Consider the following 23,126-nt stretch of genomic DNA (forward strand, 5'->3'; position numbering starts at 1 on the left):
TCCCACTGGGGACGGCTTCCCATGCCCGTTCCCGCCAAGAGCCGACAATAGCTCGGCAGGAGGGATTTCCGTCAGCATGGTCTGTGTTGATGGGGGGAATCATGCAAACTTCTTTCCTGCAAACCGTGGTTGCAAGAAAGAAATTTGCGCAGTGTTATGGCCTGCCTAAGAACCCCACTTTATCAGGGCTTGTATGCTGACCAAGACTGAAGATAATACTTTACAGGCAATTGAAGAAAACAGAGTAAATGATTGTAGCACAGGTAGCCGGTTTGGTTTGCCTTGGGTGATCTTGTCAGTCGCCTTGTATCGTTAGGCCCTGCCAGGCAGGGCAGTACACACACAGCAAAACATAAAACTTTCCAACTTGTGTTTCAACATCCCAGGTAATAAGACAGAGTTTTGCTGCATATACACTATATAACCAAAAGTATTGGGACGCCTGCCTTTACACACACATGAACTTTAATGGCATCCCAGTCTTAGTCCGTAGGGTTCAATATTGAGGTAACCTCACAAATGCGCTTCTGCAATAATTCCAACATTCCCATAGACACACTCCTAAACCTTGTGGACAGCCTTCCACAAGTTGGCCCAAGTTAAGTTGGCCCACCCTTTGTTATAGCTGCAAACGGTGGGCCAATTCAATATTGAACCCTATAGACTAAAGCTGAATACACACTATACAATTTTCTTTAGATTTTTTCCTTTAGAATTACCAAAACCATATAATGAGGTCAGATCTAAACACTTTCAATTTGTATGCAATCAGGCAGGCCCTTGCACTACATAGTTGAAGGTAAATCTAAAGGAAATCTACCTTCAAAAGTTGTATAGTGTGTATCCAGCTCAAGACTGGGGTGCCATTAAAGTTCATGTGCGTGTAAAGGCAGGTGTCCCAATACTTTTGACAACATAGTGTATTTACAAATCGAAGTGTGCTGGGAAATTTTGTATATCGCCCGAGGGCACATTTCTTCTTTTGCTAATTTTAACTTGACCTGAAAGGCTGCCATTGTTGTTTGTCATGTGCAATGCGATCTGACCGAGCTCAGCACAGTGATGAAGCGATGAGCTTGGCGGATCGCACGGTTGGAATTTTTATTTTTTTACTAACATTATTAACCGCTTGCCGACTGCGCACAGTATATTTACTGCGGCAGTCGGCCCCGGCCAGGCAGAGTGACGTAGGTCTACGTCGCTCGCCTGTCACTCCTTCCAGAGCCAATAGCGGGCGGGCGCGCGCCCGCCGAGGCGCGCGCCCGCCTCGGCTCGTTCACGGAGGAGTGCGGGAGTGTGACTGGCGGACCCGATGTCCGCCGGTCACACTACGATCGCCGCTACAGCGGGAGAAAGACAGAGCGGCTTGTGTAAACAAGCCACCTGTCAGTTCTCCCTGTGTAAAAGTGAAGATCAAACAGTTCTACTATGTAGAACTGTTGATCTTTGTTTTTACACTAGTAGACCTGTCCCTACACAGTTAGAATCACGCCCCTAGGACACACTTAACCCCTCCCTGTCCAATACTGTTAACCCCTTCCCTGCCAGTGTCATTTTTGCAGTAACAGTGCATATATATAGCACTGATTACTGCAGTAATGTCACTGGTACCCCCAAAAGTGTCAAAAATGTCAGTCAAGGGTCCGATCTGTCCGCCGCAATGTCGCAGTACCGCAAAAAAAAAATCGCAGATCGCCGCCATTACTCGTTAAAAAAAAAAACACCAAAAATGACAAAAATCTTTCCCTTTGTTAGTAAACGCGATAACTTTTGCGCAAACCAATCAAAATACGCTTTTTGCGATTTTTTTTACCAAACATAGGTAGCGTAAAACAAATTGGCCGAAAATTTTAAAAAATTTTGATTTTTACATTTTTTTTGGGGGGAATTTCATATAAAAAAAAAGTGAAAAATATTGTTGTTTTTGCAAAAATTACGCTCTTTTTTTGTTTATAGCGCGTGATCAAAAAATCGCACAGGTGATCAAATACCACCAAAAGAAAGCTCTGTTTGTGGGAAAAAAAGGACGTGAAATTAGTTTAGGTACAGCGTCGCACGACCGCGCGATTGTCCGTTAAAGTCACGCAGTAAAAAAAAAAATCGCAAAATAACCCCTGGTCTTTTAGCAGGAAAATCCTCCGGTGGTAAAGTGGTTAAGATGCCACACAGACATCTCAAAGTTCAATTGCCATCCGCGCAGTGGATTTCCTTGCACAGTGCAAAAAAAAAAGAAAGAAAAAGAAGAAAAAGAAAAAGAAAAAGAAGAAAAAGAAAAAGAAAAAGAAAAAGAAAAAGAAAAAGAAAAAGAAAAAGAAAAAGAAAAAGAAAAAGAAAAAAAAGAAAAAAAAAAAGAAAAAAGAAAAAAAAAAAGAAAAAAGAAAAAAAAAAAGAAAAAAGAAAAAAAAAAAGAAAAAAGAAAAAAAAAAAGAAAAAGAAAAAAAAGAAAAAGAAAAAAAAGAAAAAGAAAAAAAAGAAAAAGAAGAAGAAGAAGAAAAAGAAGAAGAAAAAGAAGAAGAAAAAGAAGAAGAAAAAGAAGAAGAAAAAGAAGATACAGTATGCACTACTTTTTTCAGCGCATAATGCCTTTGCAGTGGTGTGAACCAGGCATTTTGCCTTGTCCATTTGGGGGGACTGTGCTGTTATAGCTGCCCAAAGCAGTCCCATTGCATCTGGTGTGAACCAGCTCTAAAATCCAGCCAGTGTTTTTTTTTGGAGTGGAACGGATTAGAACTGCTGTCAGGTTTCTACTACTAGCTGAAGCTCTGTTAGATTAAATTAAGCTGGCCATACAGGATACAATTTTCTTAGTTAAAGGCGGAGTTCCGGCCTCAAAATCAACATAATCGATTTTGGGCCATCTGCTTGGTTTAGGTCACCTGAAAAACAAATGGATAGTTACGATTTTTTTTTTTGTTTACTTACCTTGTCAATGAAGAAAATATACTCACCTTTCTTCAACTTCCTCCCTCTGCGGCCGCGGCCCGCGCCGTCACTTCCTCCTTGCATTGATTCCTGGGAGCTGAACGTCATCGCTCCCAGGAATCAATACGCCTGCACCGGCCCCGCTTGTCACTTCCGGTGCGGGTGCCTTATTGCCTGCTAAACAGCTTCTGGGCATGCCCAGAAGCTGTGGAGGGATGACGCGCCCGCACCGGAAGTGACGAGCGGGGCCGGTGCATTCTGGGAGAAGAGGACACGGAAGAGGACGCAGAAGAGGACGCGTTGGCTTCAGCTGCCCACAACAGAGATGGCAACGCTGGAGAAGAAATTTTCAAGGGAAGTATTTCTTCTAAAAGGTAAGTGCGACCCGGGACAGTACAGAGACTACCCATTGTGGAATGTACTAGCCCTGACTGTCCCGGGGGTATTTTTAGTTAAATTTCACCCCCGAGGCCGGAACTCTGCTTTAATTTCCTTTAGATTTACCTTCAACTATGTAGGGGAAGGGCCGGCCTGATTGCATACAAATTGAAAGTGTTTAGGTCTGACTTATTATTACATGGTTTTAGTAAATCTAAAAGAAAACTATACAAGAAAATTGTATAATGTATGGCCAGCCTAACTTTCGCTTCCCATTCCTGTATTAATAAATCCTGTGCTAAGCTCAAGCTGCCTGGCCACAACTATGAAGGAGGAATGGAAAGGAAGATTTTTACAGGGGATTGTGATTACATGAAAACTAGGGTTGCACAGATCTTGGTGCCGATACTAAACACTTGTACGAGTACTTGTACTCACTACTCATGCAAATGCTCTGATACCTAAAACCATTATCGTATGGTGCGATTTGAGCCCCTACAAAATGAATGGCCTCAATTTTCACTGCAGGGAAATCACATTTGATTTGAGCAGGAATGCGGTTTGATTCTGGTCTGAATCCCTGCACTGCTCCAGCGTGAACCCAGGTTTGTCATAGTGGGTTCACACAGGAGTGTTGTGGAGAACCCGCATGGGATTCGGACAAGAATCAAACCGCATTCCTGTTCAAATCACCTGATTTCCTTGCAGTGCGATTTTAGCCTATTCATTTTGTATAGACTCAAATTGCACAAAAAAAAAAAAAAATAATAATAATAATAATAATAATAGGTAGAAAGTACTTGGATAAAGTAATGTACTCATTCCTTAAAATATGGTATTGGTGAATTCCTAATGAAACCATAAATCCTGCAAAAACGTTCACATTTATCTTTCACAGAGAAATACAGGGGTACAATGGAGGACCCCCAGAATTACCTGTAAGCAGTCCAGGGAGGTGCTGACGATGCGGGGGGCCTTTGTCTGACATGCCAGCTCAAATGGGAGGAAATACTTGTCGGCCTCAATGAATTTAGGTTTGGACGGCGGTTCTGATCCATGTCTGCAATGGGAGGATGAGATATAGAAGTACCCATCTGTATTTTCTTAGTGTTCATCTTATACAAGGGGGCAGTGCCCAGCAAGCTGATACCGGGCACAGGAGAGATATATAAACAGTCTGCAATCCAGAGCTTATACTAGTAAAGTCATCACAAGATAAAAGATAAATTACCCCATATATTCACACCCATTCTGCAAACAGCGTCTCAGAGTCACACGCTGTACAACATTACCTGGTAACTGGGACACACAAATTGACTAGGATTTTATCATACCGCGTGTGTACATAGAACAGTGTTTACAGTATGAGTCATCCAGATATCTCATTTACACACGGTGAGGGGCTCCAGGGCTTTTCACTGATCTGGAGAAGACAAACTTTATTCTCTCAGCATCTTAAAGCGAAGTGGATACCTAGTTCAGCCCCCTCCTCAACCACCTGCAACCTCCTGGGACACCACACATCACAGGAGACTGCGGGACCATTAACAGAGTGCAGCGTGTCACACACACATGCCGTCAGAAGCTGGCTGTGAAGCCGCAGGGAGTCGCAGCTGGCTTCCTACAGTCAATATAAAGGCTCTAGGGACCCAAACAACCGGCCCAAGTGAAGGCAGCACTGGATCCCGGGGTTACCAAGTGTCCTTATTAAAAGTTGGCACTGACTTAATTTTTTTTTTTTACTGACGTTCCTCTTTAAGAAGCCCTGTTCTGAGTTCTAAAGCCCACATGCTTTGTGGAATTTTTGGTGGGATAACGCCTCGAATCTCGCCCACATCCTGCCTGGTGATGATTAGACATGATTAGTCTAAGTCAGCCTTTCTCCACACAGAGGGACCCTTGAAATAACTTTCTGGCCTTAGGGAACCCCGGCTAAAAATGACTATAGCTACATCTCATGATACATCAGTGTGATGGTCAGTGGGAAGAATGCTCCTTACACTTGTGGTCATTGAAGAGAGTGAAGATAGCTAAAAAGATCAAAGGGTACAGTGGGAAATTATTTGAGAAGCAGAAACTGCTCAGCACTCAGGGAACTCCTAGCAACCTCTGGAGGAACCCCTGAAAACCCAGGTCTAAGCTGTCAACAAACCATTATATGTATAAGCTGACCGATGCTCGGGGCTCCCTCTCCTTTATATATGTATAAGCTGACCGATGCTCGGGGCTCCCTCTCCTTTATATATGAAAGCTGACTGATGCTCGGGGCTCCCTCTCCTTTATATATGTATAAGCTGACTGATGCTCGGGGCTCCCTCTCCTTTATATATGTATAAGCTGACTGATGCTCGGGGCTCCCTCTCCTTTATATATGTATAAGCTGACTGATGCTCGGGGCTCCCTCTCCTTTATATATGTAAGCTGACCGATGCTCGGTGCTCCCTCTCCTTTATATATGTATAAGCTGACCGATGCTCGGTGCTCCCTCACCTTTATATATGTATAAGCTGACCGATGCTCGGGGCTCCCTCTCCTTTATATATGTAAGCTGACCGATGCTCGGTGCTCCCTCTCCTTTATATATGTATAAGCTGACCGATGCTCGGTGCTCCCTCTCCTTTATATATGTATAAGCTGACTGATGCTCGGGGCTCCCTCTCCTTTATATATGTAAGCTGACCGATGCTCGGTGCTCCCTCTCCTTTATATATGTATAAGCTGACTGATGCTCGGGGCTCCCTCACCTTTATATATGTATAAGCTGACCGATGCTCGGGGCTCCCTCTCCTTTATATATGTAAGCTGACCGATGCTCGGTGCTCCCTCTCCTTTATATATGTATAAGCTGACCGATGCTCGGTGCTCCCTCTCCTTTATATATGTATAAGCTGACTGATGCTCGGGGCTCCCTCTACTTTATATATGTAAGCTGACCGATGCTCGGGACTCCCTCTACTTTATATATGTAAGCTGACTGATGCTCGGGACTCCCTCTACTTTATATATGTAAGCTGACCGATGCTCGGGGCTCCCTCTCCTTTATATATGTAAGCTGACCGATGCTCGGGGCTCCCTCTACTTTATATATGTAAGCTGACCGATGCTCGGGGCTCCCTCTCCTTTATATATGAAAGCTGACTGATGCTCAGGACTCTCCTTTATATATGTAAGCTGACTACTGCAGCTATAACAGTTTTAACTCTTCGGGAGATTCCTTGGCTTACACTATCTCAGAAGGTGCCTTTTATGGTGGCTTTTACCTCTGTGCGCAGGGTGTTGGAACTGGCGGCGTTATCCTGTCATTCACCTTACTTGGTGATTCACAGAGACACGGTTGTTCTTCGCCCCCTGTCCGTCATTCCTCCCAAAGGTTGTCTCTGATTTTTTCATTTGAATGAAGACATTGTGTTGCCTTCCCTGTGTCCCAGGCCTAAACATCCGAAGGAAATCACCTTGGATGTGGTCCGGGCAATTAGGGTGTACCTGGCAGCTACGGAGTCTTTCAGGAAGTCAGACTCAATATTTTTGCTCATGGATGGGCCTCGGAAAGGGTTGTCCGCTTCCTCTGCGCTCATTTCCGGATTGATCAGATAGACGGTGATTCAGGCCTATTCCATCATGGGTCAGGTTTCTGCTTTCCCTGTCAAGGCGCACTCTACTGGGGCGCTCAGTGTCTCCTGGGCCTTCCGTCATCAGGCGTCAGTGACGCAGGTTTGCAGGGTGGCCACCTGGTCGTTGGTGCACACTTTTTCCCTGTGTCATTCCATTTTATTACACATATCGTATTTATCGGCTCATAACACGCACTTTTTCTTCCTAAAAATGGAGGAAAAAGCAGCAGTGCGTGTTATACGCCGATCTTAAAAAAAAAAAAAAACAAAAGGCCAGGAAGCAGCGCCGAGAGCAGAAGGGGGCAGGCCGGGCCGAGGAGAAGGAAGGACGAGCTATCATAGGAAGTTCCGCCTCCTCGGCCGAGACGTGTGACGTCCATCATAGGCGGGACTTCCTATGACAACGAGCGCTCGTTCTCCCTTCTCCTCGGCCTGGCCCGCCCCCTTCTGCTCTCGGCTCTGTTTCCCAGCCTTTTTAGAAACGGATTCGGATTGGGTCAATGGCGCTTGCGAGCCTGCATTGCTGGAGACTGCGCTGGCGGGGCTGCATTGCTAGAATGGGGGCATTGCTAGAGAGGCGGCATTGCTAGAGAGGCGGCATTGCTAGAGAGGCGGCATTGCTAGAGAGGCAATTCTGAGTTCAAAGCTGTTTATTTTAAATTTAAGCTTTTTTCCTGAAATTTCTCTCCAAATATTGAGGTGCGTGTTATACGCCGGCGCGTGTTCTACGCCGATAAATACGGTAACTTAATTTCTGAACTTGTTTTCTTGGTATGTATGGATTGCATGGGTGGTTACTGACGTGGTGAAAATTTAATGTCAATAGCACCTTTAGAAATATATTTACCTAGAAAAATGGTGACCTCTTCAATACTTATTTTACCCGCTGTATGTAAGCTGACTGATACTCAGGGCTCTCTCTACTGTACTTACCTTATATTACCAAAAGTATTGGGACGCCTGCCTTTACACACACATGAACTTTAATGGCGTCCCAGTCTTAGTCCGTAGGGTTCAATATTGAGTTGGCCCACCCTTTGCAGCTATAACAGCTTCAACTCTTCTGGGAAGGCTGTCCACAAGGTTTAGGAGTGTCTATGGGAATGTTTCACCATTCTTCCAGAAGCGCATTTGTGAGGTCAGGCACTAATGTGGATGAGAAGGCTTGGCTTGCAGTCTCTGCTCCAATTCATCCCAAAGGTGTTAAGGTCATGAAATTGTCCAAAATCTCCTGGAATGCTGATACCTTAACAGTTCCCTTCACTGGAAGCAAGGGGCCAAGCCCAACCCCTGAAAAATAGAATCCCCCCCTCCACCAAATGATTTGGACCAGTGCACAAAGAAAGGTGTATAAAGACATGGATGAGTGAGTTTGGGGTGGAGGAACATGACTGGCCTGCACCTCAGCCAGATAGAACACCTTTGGGATGAATTCGAGTAGACTGAGAGCCAGGCCTTCTCATCCAAAATCAGTGCCTGACCTCACAAATGCACTTCTGGAAGAATGGTGAAACATTCCCATAGACACACTTCTATACCTTGTGGACAGCCTTCCCAGAAGAGTTGAAGCTGTTATAGCTGCAAAGGGTGGGCCAACTCAATATTGAACCCTACGGACTAAGCCTTGGTTGCCTTTAACCACTTAACGTCTGCTCACATTGCTGCTACTGCAGCAATGTGGCTCGTTATCGTCTAGCGACGTAGTACTACATCGCTAGACTCCTCCCCCTGTAGGCGGCGCTCGCGCACCGCCGGAGGCGCGCTCCCGCTGTTTTCAGTCACAGCGGGAGTCGGGCCAGGGGAGAAGCGGCGGCAATCACCGCCGCTCTTCCCCGATCGTCGGGGAATCGAGTTTGGAGATCCGCCCGCCTGTGTAAACAGAGTGGGCGGATCTCCTAAGTGACGGGGAGTGACAGATCGCAGTGTTCAGCATAGCTGAACATGCGATCTGTCCCTGACTCACTCAGTCACCTCCCCCCACACACGTCAGTAAGCACCAGGCATACATTAACCCCTCCCTCTCCAATAAAATTAACCCCTTCCCTGCCAGTGTCATTTTTACAGTAACAGTGCATATATATATAGCACTGATTACTGCAGTAATGTCACTGGTACCACCAAGAGTGTCAAAAATGTCAGTTAAGGGTCCGATCTGGCCGCCGCAATGTCGCGGTACCGCAAAAAAAAAAAAAAAAAAAAAAAAAAAGAACGCAGATCGCCGCCATTACTCGTTAAAAAAAAAACACCAAAAATGACAGAAATCTTTCCCTTAGTTAGTAAACGCAATAACTTTTGCGCAAACCAATCAAAATACGCTTATTGTGATTTTTTTTTACTAAACATAGGTAGCAGAAAAATTGGCCAAAAATTTTAAAAAATTTAGATTTTTACATTTTCTTTGGGGGGGAATTTCATATGAAAAAAATGTTACAAAATATTGTTATTTTTTCAGAATTGTCCCCCTTTTTTGTTTATAGCGCAAAAAGTAGAAATCGCACAGGTGATCAAATACCACCAAAAGAAAGCTCTGTTTGTGGGAAAAAAAGGACGTAAATTTTGTTTGGGTACAGCGTCGCACGACCGCGCAATTGTCCGTTAAAGTCGCACAGCGCCGAATCGCAAAAAGTGGCCCAGACGTAAGACAGCAAAAGGTAAAGTGCTTAAAGTTCATGTGTGTGTGTAAAGGCAGGCGTCCCAATACTTTTGGTATTATACTGTATGTAAGCAGATGCTGCTTGCTCTCTCTTTCTCTGCTCTGTTAAAAGGATAATTGTTGACGGAGCACTAAAAAGGTATAAGAGCTGCATGTTTGTGTTGGGGAATCCATTATGCAGCATCTTGTTATCGGAACTGACTTGTTTAGTTAATGGCTCGGCTGTGTAGATGTTTTGTTTGGTGTATACCATGGACTCGCTGTATAAAGCCATCCTGCAATGAACGGGGTTTGTTTGCTGCATTGCTTTTTAAAAATGCAGGAAATAATATGAGAAAACACAAAAGGACTTTCGTGGCGCCATCCAATAATCAGCAACACAACAAATCATAGATAAAACTTGTATTTATATTATGGGAGAATTACTTTATGATTTCTACCATCAACGGGGATATTGATATTGTGTTATTTGTTTAGATTAGGCATTCTAATTTCGACAAGATCCCGACTGAATTCCTGTATAATTTACCATGGATCCCTCTCCCAACTATAAAGGAAACACTTACTTCTCTCTTTCCAGCTCAGTCTTGATTTCATCTGCAACAGAAAAAAAAAAATGATCAATAGCAACAAAAAACAAAACAAAACAAAACAAAAAAAGGCTAAAATCATATTATTTTGTTTCAATCGTTTAATATTTTGAAAGTAAAAAAAGCAACAGGAGTTCTGTAGATTAGGGGTGTGCAACTCAATATCATTGTGGGCAGCATCATCATTAGGGTTGTCCTCAAAGGGCCGGTTGTACCTGTAAGACTATGCAGCTGTTTAGATGCTTGGAAGTATCCAGTGTACAGAGTGTAGAGTTCACGAGTGCACTACATACAGACTGCATAGTTCAGGGGTGCGCTATGTACAGACTGCAGGGTTGAGGAGTGTATGGCATACAGATTGCAGAGTTCAGGGGTGCATTATGTACAGACTGCAGGGTGGAGGAGTGTATGACATACAGAGTGCAGGGTTTATGGGTGTACTATGTACAGACTAGGGCTGCTGAATATAATCGAAAGATCGATGCATCGCGATTCGACCCTTCGCGATTCTGCATCGATGCGGGTTGCCGGCATAATCGATTAGGAAATGATGTCATCAGCCGCGGCCACGCCCTATCGCGCAAGGGAGAAAAAGTCACAAGATCGGCAGCGGATTGGTGGGTTAGTGGCGGGAGCTTAATAAAAAAAGGCTCCGCCCCTCCCCTTCCGTCTCTTTGACCCGGGCCGAGGCACAGCAAGACATCCCCCGCGTGTATCGGCGTCCCACCTGTGGCCTTGCAGCCAAGAAGCCAGCCAGCCAAGCCACAAGCCAGTCCACACTCCACAGCACAGGAGCGAGGAGCCCCAAGTGCGTCCCCATCGCAGCCAGCCAGCGCCGCCAGCCTCACCGTAGCCGACCATCCCAGGCCCAGCCGCCGCCACTGCCAGTGACGCCAGCCGCCCACCACAGAGCAGCACAGCACCTGTCCTCCTCTGCAATGCAGTGCACAACAACCCACACAGTCACACAGCAGCAGGTATGTACTAGTCCGAACAAATAATTGTAAAATCATGACATTCATGGGGGTCTCGTCTGTATCTCTGGGGGATGTCTGATGGGGGGGGCTGGGACAGGGGACGGTCGGTCGGGGCCCGGGGGTACTGTTCTGCTGTGGCAGTCTGGCAGCCAGGGGGGCTCTCTGAGTGTCAGTGGGGGCCTGGGGGTCTCTGTCAGTGTCAGCTGTGGGGGTCTGGGCAAGGGGGGGACTCACTCAGTGTTTGTCAGTGCTGTGGGGGATTGGGGAAGGTGTGGGACACTGGTACATCCAGGTCTCTGTCAGTGTCACTGTCAGCTGTGGGGGTCTGGGCAAGGGGGGGGGGGCTCACTCTCAGTGTTTGTCAGTGCTGTGGGGGATTGGGGAAGGTGTGGGACATCCAGGTCTCCGTCAGTGTGTCCGGCTGTCAGCTCATCTGTGGGGGGAGGGGGGTCTCTGTCAGTGTCACAGGCAGCTGTGGGGTAAGGGGGGGCCCCGGGGGTTTTGGCTCAGTGCATGCATAAGGGAGTCTGACAGACAGTCATATTTTATGAAAGATGTTGCTTGGTTGATTTGTTGCGGCTTAGTTTACAAGTGTTTTTTTTTTTTTTTTTAAACACTGACAGAGTTTGGCAACTTACATCATCCGTCTACGTCACATACGTGGTAGTATGGTGGTAATGGCAGAAGGAGAAAAAGATCGAGCACCTAGCGTTTTAAGAGCAAACATCTGGGCACATTTCGGATTTTACGAACACACAGGGAAGCGTGAGTTGGACAAGACACACGCCGTATGTAAAGCCTGTCACACAAAAATTAAATACCTAGGGAATACTACGAACTTGAGAAACCATGTTAGCCGTTTTCACTCTGAGTTAGTAACACCTGTCGCCACCAGCAGTGCCACCACTGCCAAGGAAAGACTGCTAGACCCAGATTAGCCAAGAATTGATGCCATACTGTCAACTTATCCGCCCAACTCATAAAAAGGGAAGAAACTAACCAAAGCTGTGGCAGCTTTCATCGCCAAGGACCTACGGCCTTACTCAGTTGTGGACAACGCCGGGTTTCGCTACCTTGTGAAGACGCTAGAGCCACGTTATAAGATCCCATCACGCAGGCACTTTACAGAAAACGTTATACCTGCACTCTACCACGACACCAAAGCTCAGGTACTTGCGTCAATGAACCAAGCCAGTCGAGTCGCAATAACGTGTGATTCATGGACGTCAGTCACAACGGAGTCCTATGTTACAATAACAGCACATTACGTTACTAAGGACTGGCAGGTCTTGTCACATGTGTTGCAAACAAGAGCCATTTATGAGTCTCACACAGGTGCTCATCTGGCAGAGCTACTGTCTCATGTCGTGGAAGAAAGGCAGCGGTCTGATAAATCTGTAGTGCTTGTGACCGACAACGCGGCCAACATGATAGTTGCAGCTCAAGTTGGTAAATTTCCTCATGTTAAATGTTTTGCCCATACACTCAATCTTGCATGTCAGCGGGCACTGAAAGGGGCCACGCTCTCCAAGCTTCTCGCCAGAGTGCGACGAATATCCACATCGCTATAGTACGTGGCCGATCCGATCCCCCTGTCAGTTTTTCAGGCGGACCGGATCGGATGCTCCATGCATCCCTATGGGCCAGCGGGTGTCAGCGGAGACATCTCCGTTGACACCCACTGCTATCCGATCTGATCCGGTCCGTGAAATCCGGACGGATGGAAACCCTATTTTCCATCCGTCTGGAGGATCGGATGAGAATGGACAGGCGGTCCGTTCTCGTCCGATCTCCCCATAGAGGAGAGCAGGGATCTGACAGCTCCGTCTCTGCACATAGAGTGGAGACGGAGTGGTCATCCGCCTGCTCAGCAGCGATAGGCGGATCGATTCCCTGCTGAGCAGACCGGACTCCGTTGGATGCACCTCCTGTGTGAAAGCCTTAGTGTGCTGCCGATTTTAATAAAGTGTTTTTAATTGGATACTGACCTCAGCGCCCTGCTATTCGATTTCTTCCACATTGAGGTGATCCTAACCATGAGATCTGCAGAGGTTCCAGTCTCGGTCCCTTCTTCTGTTCATCCATCCATCCAGTTGCCTCATCCATACCTCTACCCTGTTGATGGTCTACAGATACAGATTTTGTTCCAATGAATCAAGGGACTATGCCCTTCTCCTAGGAGCGCCGTATGTACTGTGTACAATCTTTGGATTTGCTCAGCCACACACTGGCCTGGCAGAGTATTAGAGCGTATCTGTGCCATGAAACCACAGGCAGCAGGGAGAGTAAACAGCAGATAAGGTTTCAGCACAAAGTAAACACAGCAGAGGACACGGCAATACCTGGCAAAATGTGACTGGAGGGCTGCTGCTGCTGCTGCAATGCCCACTGCAGTTTGCTTCAAGAGGACCGGTTATATCACATCCAGCAGATCCAAGCGCATGTCTGTCTTCATAATTCCAAGAAGTATGAATAGCACACGAATATTTCCTGCATGTGCTGTTTTTGCGCTTTCAGGACATAGAGAGCTGGAGCCCCCCCCCCAAAATCACACACACCTCCCTATTCTCAGTAAATCACTTCCACACCTGCAGACAGGTATGATACATCTTACAAACTCTAAACTTCCCTTCCTCCAACCACGCCAGCAGTGCTCAGTCTCCCTCCCCTCCCAGGTGCTGGGTGAATCTGCCTGGATTTGGGGAATTTTGTTTGAAATTTCATTGAAGTCTATAGGAGGGGCAATCTTGTTGTTAACGTTTGTCCATTTGTAGGGCTAACGGACAAACAACTGTAAGGCTCCTTTCACACAGATGGACCCTTCAGATCCGCCTGTTCGTTTTTTTGGCGGATCTGAACGGTCCCCCCATGCATTCCTATGGGGCATCGGATGGCAGCGGAGACATGTCCGATCCTATCCGATCCGTCAAATCTGGACGGATGGAAACCCTATTTTCCATCCGTCCAGCGGATCGGATGAGAACGGACAGACGGTCCGTTCCCATCCGATTTCCCCCATAGAGATGCATGGGGAACTGACACAGCTGTCCTCCTGCGAGTCGCCGATCCCCCGCTGAGAAAAACGGAATCCGTCCGACGGATGAATAGTGTGAAAGGGGCCTAAGGCTCCTTTCACACAGTAAAGGCCCGTACACACGTCCGATCGGCAGATTGTCGGCTTGTTAGTATGATGCTTCCGACAACCGACTGCGACATTTTGGCCGAACAGAATCTGGTGTGCAGGCTTCAAAATTTTTGTTGGCCAACACCAGAACGGCCGATTGTTCGCCAGTCAGTACAGAATTCGGCCGACTAACCGCAGATGAGAAAGACTGGGCATGCTCAGAAAAGAAAAAAGACAAGGAAAGTTAACCATCACATGACATCACTTCTGCAGTCGGCTGTTGTTGGCCAACAAAATTCGTGTGCAGTCTTTAGCACTTTTCAACCGACAGGACAGCACCGGACAAAAGACGGCCGATCGTTCGGCCGACAATCGCTACGTGTGTACGGGGCTTAAGTCCGTCAAACGGACTCCGCTTTTCTCAGCGGGGGATCGAGCCGCCGATCCCCCGCTGAGCAGCAGGACAGCTGTGTCTCCGCACTGTGTGCAGAGACACAGCTGTCGCAGCCCCATAGATCTCTATGGGGGGAACTGATCCGCTGGACGGATGGAAAATAGGGTTTCCATTCGTCCAGATTTGAGGGATTGGATGTCAGTGGACATGTCTCCGCTGACATCCGATGCCCCATAGAGATGCATGGGGGGACCGTTCAGACCTGCCAAAAAAAAAAAAAAGGACAGGCGGATCTGAACGGTCCGCCTGTGTGAAAGGGGCCTAAAACCAAAGCCCAACAGAAGCTGGGCAGTGCCATGGGGGATATTGACCAATGCAAAAAAAAAAAAAAAATGTCAAATCCTAGACGACCTCTCAACAGCTAAAGCTTAGGCTAGAAGGCTTACATGCCACACATATGCATCACTGAGCAGTTGATGTTTATGTACTGAGCAGAGAACTCCCAGCACAAGGACGGAGCTGCTGAAGATGGCTCTTATTCCGGACTAAAGATCGGTAGCCAACGAGACAATGACCACGATTGCTAAGCCTTACAACCCCCCCACCACCCCAGCATTTACAATTGTTTAAATAGATGCCAGGGCAGACGGGAAGGGGTTAAAAAACACCAGAGGGCATTTTCATTTGGCTTCAGATGGTTTGACAAAGGAGCTAGAGTTCTCCGAAACGCGTTACCTTGCCCCCTAATGGCAGGCACTCCCCGCTGTGACATCACATCCGCCCTTGCGCTCCAAGGTGGTTTCTGCAGATTTTTCTGGTCTTTTGTCAGCCGTCCGCCTCCCAATTGCCGACAGCACTACAGCCAAAACACGGTTACAACGCAGTTGTCTAGTTCTGGGAGGGAGTAGATGGATGTAATCCCAGAACCCAGCCCTCCAAAGGGCATGCATCAGGCATGCTTTGTGATCAGTTGTCCTGCAGACACAGCTGATCACAGATTGAGGTAATGGGCCAATCAAAGCTGCCCTTTACCATGTGATCAGCTGTGTCCAATCACAGCTGGCCACATGTAAACAAACGCTGGTTATCAGCATTTCTTTTCCCCAGTGCTGTCACAGCGTGAGGATAGGAAAGTGGATAACTGGCTATCCTGTGACAGGGGACATTTACACTGATAATCAGGGCCTTGCAGCCCCATCAGTGCCACCTCAGTGCACCATCATCAGTGCTGATTGAGGTAATAGGCCAATCAAAGCAGCCCTTTACCATGTGATCAGCTGTGTCCAATCACAGCAGGCTACATGTAAACAAATGCCAGTTATCAGCATTGCTTTTCCTCAGTGCTGTCACAGCGTGAGGATAGGAAAGTGGATAACCGGCTATCCTGTGACAGGGGACATTTACAATGATAATCAGGGCCCTGATTATCAGTGCCACAGCCCCATCAGTGCCACCTCATTAGTGCCCATCGGTGCATCAAAAGTGCACCATCATCAGGGCTGCCGCCCCAACAGTGCTGCAGCCTCATTAGTGTGTCACCATTGGTGCAGCCCCGTCACCATCAGTGCCCAATAGGCAAGTGGTTAAAAAACAAACTGACTCCTAACTTTTAAGCTGGCTCCTAGATTCAAAGCAAAATTTGTCAAGCCCTGGCATTAGTATGGTATTACCAGCAGTTTCCTTTGGTTGACTGCACTGGGAGTCTCATTTCTGGCAAGACACGTATAAAGAATGCATCAGTATAAAGGGGTGCCAGAGGTGCAAAAAAAAGACAGACCTGTGAGGATGGGGATCATTGTTACTATAACAGGAGGAGATAAGAGGTAATATATCCTGTACAGTCCTAAGGATGAGGATCGATTCCTTCCTTCACTGTTACTCTAATAGGAGGAATAACCAGAAACCTGCACTGTAGTGTCCTGAGGATGAGGATCACTGCTTTCCTTCACTGTTACTCTAATAAGAGGAATATCCAGTAACGCGCACTGTACAGACCTGAGGATCGCTGCCTTCCTTTACTGTTACTCTAATAGGAGGAATAACCAGAAACCTGCACTGTAGTGTCCTGAGGATGAGGATCACTGCTTTCCTTCACTGTTACTCTAATAAGAGGAATATCCAGTAACGCGCACTGTACAGACCTGAGGATCGCTGCCTTCCTTTACTGTTACTCTAATAGGAGGAATAACCAGAAACCTGCACTGTAGTGTCCTGAGGATGAGGATCACTGCTTTCCTTCACTGTTACTCTAATAAGAGGAATATCCAGTAACACGCACTGTACAGACCTGAGGATGAGGATCGCTGCCTTCCTTTACTGTTACTCTAATAAGAGGAATAACCAGTAACACGCACTGTACAGACCTGAGGATGAGGATCGCTGCCTTCCTTCATTGTTACTCTAATAAGAGGAATATCCAGTAACGTGCACTGTACATACCTGAGGATCGCTGCCTTCCTTTACTGTTACTCTAATAGGAGGAATAACCAGTAGCACGTGTTAAAGAAATTATGAATGTTTCATAATTATTATACGTGTTATAATCATGTATGCTATACTAGAACTGCATATATTTCAGCAGATTCTGCTAATAATTTAAACAGTGGCTACTGCATTTCCTGCCATATGTTCCTTGTTAAGACCTTATATGAAGTTTTCACACTTACAAAGACTTACTACATGTCTTACTCTGTATATCCTGTCCAGATGTTTAGAAATAATAGACTGCTGTTCAACCCCCTTCCTTAGGATATATAAAAGGCTGTCAATCATTGTCCAAAGGAAGGAGGGGAGTTCAATTTTAACTCTGTCTGAAACATATATAAGGACTGCAGACACGTATGCAAACCAGACAGGTTATAGAAGCTCACAGAAAAGGAAGTCGATATAACCTCTCTCCTCGTATACAAGTATTAAATGAATTCTTCTTTGAATCAGCTTGTGGTCTAACGGTAATTTCCATTACACACGCACTGTACAGACTGCCTTCCTTCACTGTTACTCTAATAGGAGGAATAACCAGTAACACGCACTATACAGTCCTGAGGATGAGGATCGATGCCTTCCTTCATTGTTACTCTAATAGGTCTGTGCAGTGCGTGTTACTGGCTATTCCTCCTATTAGAGTAACAGTGAAGGAAGGCAGCGATCCTCATCCTCAGGACTGTACAGTGCGTGTTACTGGTTATTCCTCCCGAGGATGAGGATCGCTGCCTTCCTACACTGTTACTCTAATAGGAGGAATAACCAGTAACACGAACTGTACAGACCTGAGGATGAGGATCGCTGCCTTCCCTTATTGTTACTGTAATAGGAGGAATAACCAGAAACACGCACTGTACAGTCCTGAGGATGAGGATCGCTGCCTTCCTTCATTGTTACTCTAATAGGAGGAATAACCAGTAACACGCACTGTACAGACCTGAGGATGAGGATCGCTGCCTTCCTTCACTGTTACTATAATACAGGGATACTCAAACTACAGCCCTCCAGCTGTTGCAGAACTACACATCCCATGAGGCATTGTAAAACTCTGACATTCACAGACAAAACAAGGCATGATGGGAATTGTAGTTCCTGAACAACTGGAGGGCCATAGTTTGAAGACCCCTGCTCTAATAGGAGGAATAACCAGTAACACGCACTGTACAGTCCTGAGGATGAGGACCGCTGCCTTCCTTCACTGTTACTCTAATAGGAGGAATAACTAGTAACACGCACTATACAGTCCTGAGGATGAGGATCGATGCCTTCCTTCATTGTTACTCTAATAGGTCTGTGCAGTGCGTGTTACTGGCTATTCCTCCTATTAGAGTAACAATGAAGGAAGGCAGCGATCCTCATCCTCAGGACTGTACAGTGCGTGTTACTGGTTATTCCTCCCGAGGATGAGGATCGCTGCCTTCCTACACTGTTACTCTAATAGGAGGAATAACCAGTAACACGAACTGTACAGTCCTGAGGATGAGGATCGCTGCCTTCCTTCATTGTTACTCTAATAGGTCTGTGCAGTGCGTGTTACTGGCTATTCCTCCTATTAGAGTAACAGTGAAGGAAGGCAGCGATCCTCATCCTCAGGACTGTACAGTGCGTGTTACTGGTTATTCCTCCCGAGGATGAGGATCGCTGCCTTCCTACACTGTTACTCTAATAGGAGGAATAACCAGTAACACGAACTGTACAGACCTGAGGATGAGGATCGCTGCCTTCCCTTATTGTTACTCTAATAGGAGGAATAACCAGAAACACGCACTGTACAGTCCTGAGGATGAGGACCGCTGCCTTCCTTCATTGTTACTCTAATAGGAGGAATAACCAGTAACACGCACTGTACAGTCCTGAGGATGAGGACCGCTGCCTTCCTTCATTGTTACTCTAATAGGAGGAATAACCAGTAACACGAACTGTACAGACCTGAGGATCACTGCCTTCCTTCATTGTTACTGTAATAGGAGGAATAACCAGAAACACGCACTGTACAGTCCTGAGGATGAGGATCGCTGCCTTCCTTCATTGTTACTCTAATAGGAGGAATAACCAGTAACACGCACTGTACAGTCCTGAGGATGAGGATCGCTACGACCTCCATTATTACAATAGCAGGGGGAGATGGAATAATAATCACAGTACAAACTGGAGGATGAGGATCACTACCACTGTCCAGTATTACTATACCAGGAGGAGATATCCGGTAATGTACAGATCAGATGAGGATCCATCCCACTAATTACTAGAACAGGTGAGACTTGATCCCCTCGGCGGTAGAAATAACCGTCCAGAGGTCAGATCTTATGACTTAATGAGGACACTTTGAAAAGGTCTGAGAATCCCCGCGGTAAGCGATGAACACGGTGAACCGGCCTAACTAGTAAAACCAGCAGAGCGGAAGCAGAATCTGCTCCTGAAATCCGCGCCGACACCACACAGTGCAATCCACTGATTGTGACATTCATTTCCCACAGCCAGACACAAGGAATGCCGGAATCAGAAGCCTGGAACAGTGCTGTGCGATGTATAGAAGGAGATCAGGAGAACAGAGAGAGAGAGGGAGAACCAATCTAATGCATTACCTTTCTACACCATTAGTAATAAAATAAGAGTAATTGTACTCACAAAACCAATGTATATACATGTGTATTGTTAAACCCAGCAGAAACGCCAGAATCTCTGTACTAGATTTCCCATCATAGGAAGAAGACACACAGGTCTCCAAAGGCGGACGAGTTTCTAGGGGTATCCCCCCTTCTTCAGAGACAAACCCTTGTAGACCTGCGTGTGTTTCCATTGACAAGAAATGAAGTACAAAGATTCTGGCGTTTCTACCCCTGGGTTTAGCGATGAGCACACATATACATTGGTTTGTGAGTAGAATTCCTCTATTTTATTACTTATAAATGGTGTGTGCAGAGAGGAGTTTACAATGGAGGGGGGGTATACAGAGGAGCACGTACAATGGAGACAGGGGGGTATACAGAGGGGGTGTGTACAATGGACGGGGGGGTGATATACAGAGGGGGTGTGTACAATGGATGGGGGGGGTGCGTACAATGGAGACAGGGTGGTATACAGAGGGGGTGTGTACAATGGACGGGGGATGGGGGGTGTATACAGAGGGGGTGTGTACAATGGACGGGGGGGTGGTATACAGAGGGGGTGTGTGCAATGGACAGGGGGGTGGTATACAGAGGGGGTGTGTGCAATGGACGGGGGGGGTGTATACAGAGGGGGTGCGTACAATGGAGACAGCGGGGTATACAGAGGGGGTGTGTGCAATGGACAGGCGGTGGTATACAGAGGGGGTGTGTACAATAGACGGGGGGGGCGGTGTATACAGAGGGGGTGCGTACAATGGAGACAGCGGGGTATACAGAGGGGGTGGTATACAGAGGGGGTGTGTGCAATGGACAGGGGGGGTGGTATACAGAGGGGGTGTGTGCAATGGACGGGGGGGGGGTGGAATACAGAGGGGGTGTGTGCAATGGACAGGGGGTGGTATACAGAGGGGGTGTGTACAATAGACGGGGGGGGCGGTGTATACAGAGGGGGTGCGTACAATGGAGACAGCGGGGTATACAGAGGGGGTGGTATACAGAGGGGGTGTGTGCAATGGACAGGGGGGGTGGTATACAGAGGGGGTGTGTGCAATGGACGGGGGGGGGGGGGTGGAATACAGAGGGGGTGTGTGCAATGGAGGGGGGGGGGGGGTGGAATACAGATGGGGTGTGTGCAATGGACGGGGGGGGGGGGGTTGTATACAGAGGGGGTGCATACAATGGAGACAGCGGGGTATACAGAGGGGTGTGTACAATAGAGGGGGGGGGGGGCTAAACAGAGGGGCATGTACAGGGGGTTATACAGAGGGGTGTGTACAATGGACGGGGGGGGGGGCTATACAGAGGGCCACGTACAATGGATGTGGGGTGGGGCTATACACAGGGGGCTGTACAATTGGCAAGGAGGGGGTATATAGGGGTGTGTGTACAATGAACGGGGGGGGGGGTATATAGAGGTGAATGCACAGTGTACATGTAGGTATATAGAGAGGTATGTACGGGGGGGGGGGGGTTATATGGAGTGGTGTGTACAGTGGTAGCATACAGAGGGGTATGTACAATATACAGGGAGGTATATAGAGAGGTATGGGGGGGGGGGCTTTGAAGCAGGATGAGGTGTTCAGAGGAGTATTGGGGGATATATTATTTTTATATTTTGGGTGTATAAAGGTATTGGGGGGTATACATTCATTATATTATTAGTGGGCTATGTAGGAGGTATTGGGGGGTATATTATTTGGAGGGGGGGGGTATGTAGGACGGTATCGAGGGTGTATAATATTTAGGAGGGCGAGGGGTATATTATTTGAGGGGTGATGGAGTAGAAGGGTATTGGGGGGGGGGTATATTATTTGGAGGGGGGTAGGAGGGTATCGGGGGTACACACAGAGGTATATTTGGGGGGTATGTAGAAGGATATATTATTTTGAGGGATACATAGGAAGGCATTAGGGGAGTATATTATTTGAGGGGGGGGTATGTAGGAAGGTATTGAGGGGTATATTATTGGGGGGGGGTTCATGAAGGTATTGGGGGATATATTTTGGGGGTACACATTGAGTATATTATTTAGAGGGCAATGTAGGAGGGTATTGGGGGGTATATTATTCGGGGGGGGGTATGTAGGACGGTATCGAGGGTGTATAATATTTAGGAGGGCGAGGGGTATATTATTTGAGGGGTGATGGAGTAGAAGGGTATTGGGGGTATATTATTTGGAGGGGGGGGGTAGGAGGGTATCGGGGGTACACATTGAGAGGTATATTTGGGGGGTATGTAGGAGGATATATTATTTGGGGGGATATATAGGAAGGCATTAGGGGGGTATATTATTTGAGGGGGGGTATGTAGGAAGGTATTGAGGGGTATATTATTGGGGGAGGGGTTTAAGGGAGGTATTGGGGGGGATATATTTTGGGGGGTATGAAGGTATTGGGGGGTATATTATTTGGGGGGGGGTATATATGGAGGAGTATACTATTTGGGGAATGTATATTATTTGGGAGGTGGGTAGATTATTTTGGGGGGGGGTAGGAGGGTATACATAGGAGGTAAATTATTTAGGGGGGGTAATTTATTTGGGGGGGTATGTATGAGGGTATACATGGGGGGGGTAGGTGTGGAGTGTCTCACCCCGGGCCACCTCGCAGGCTCTCCTCAGCTGTCCGTGCTGCGTCTTGCGGAGCTCCCTGTCGGTGAGGATCCTCTCCAGCGCCCGGCAGATGAACATACTCTTCGTCTCCCCCGCCTCCTGCATCCCCACCATCACCTCAGCACAGCGCCGCCATCTTCCGCTTCATCACATGACCCCCGGCGCGCCACGCCCACCTCCATGCTGGCAAACCAATGTTCTGCCTAGGGGAGCTCCGCCGACGTCAGCGGGGAGGGCGTGTCCGCCAATGACAGCTGTCAAATCGACTCCAGCTTCCGAGTTGGGCGGAGCAATGGGAGACTTTACCTGGCGGCCGCCATCTTCCCGAAGCCACATGGAGACACGTAATGTTCCTAAGAAGATTATTGGGGGAAAGTCATACGATGATGGTAAGGGTGGAAGGTGATTGGCTGCCTCCTAGCTTCCGTCTATCACACACATCCAATGACTAGCAGCAGAAGAAGGGACACGCCCTCCTGCCACCCCATTCACCAATGGAAAGCACCAGTAGTAGGCGGGGCAGTGACACATAGAGAGCTCTGTCTGTATGTGAACCTCTACAACACTTCTATCTAACAGCCACAAATGTGCTCTACACGTGACGATTCACCTTCCTCTGATTATAAGGATTCACAGACCAGTGGCGTACCTAGAGCATTTGGCAACCCCCCCCCCCCCCCCACATTAAAATGTGAAAACACCCACAAAAATGTGTAATATTTTCAAGAATATTTATTGCACACATTTCACAGCCCCCCATCACAGTGCCCCTT

The 23,126-nt window shown here is 47.3% G+C and overlaps 1 protein-coding gene across 2 annotated transcripts in view; it reads right to left on the reverse strand.

Annotated features, from left to right (window-relative positions):
• ARFGEF2 (ARF guanine nucleotide exchange factor 2) overlaps positions 1–22,556 on the reverse strand; it is a 75,379-nt gene extending 52,823 nt beyond the window's left edge. The window contains exons 1-3 of one of the 2 annotated variants that reach the window (XM_082271492.1): positions 22,335–22,556; positions 10,131–10,161; positions 4,237–4,360 (exon numbers count right to left, since the gene is read on the reverse strand). In XM_082271492.1, coding sequence (XP_082127618.1) covers positions 4,237–4,360; positions 10,131–10,161; positions 22,335–22,467 — 288 coding nt within the window. In that variant the 5' untranslated portion in view covers positions 22,468–22,556. The remainder of the gene's footprint in view (positions 1–4,236; positions 4,361–10,130; positions 10,162–22,334) is intronic. The other variant, XM_082271493.1, reaches the window with a different exon arrangement.
• Between the last annotated feature and the right edge of the window lie 570 nt (positions 22,557–23,126).

Source organism: Pelophylax lessonae (assembly GCF_965119305.1).
Source record: "Pelophylax lessonae genome assembly, chromosome: 11".
Classification (NCBI taxonomy): Eukaryota; Metazoa; Chordata; class Amphibia; order Anura; family Ranidae; genus Pelophylax; species Pelophylax lessonae.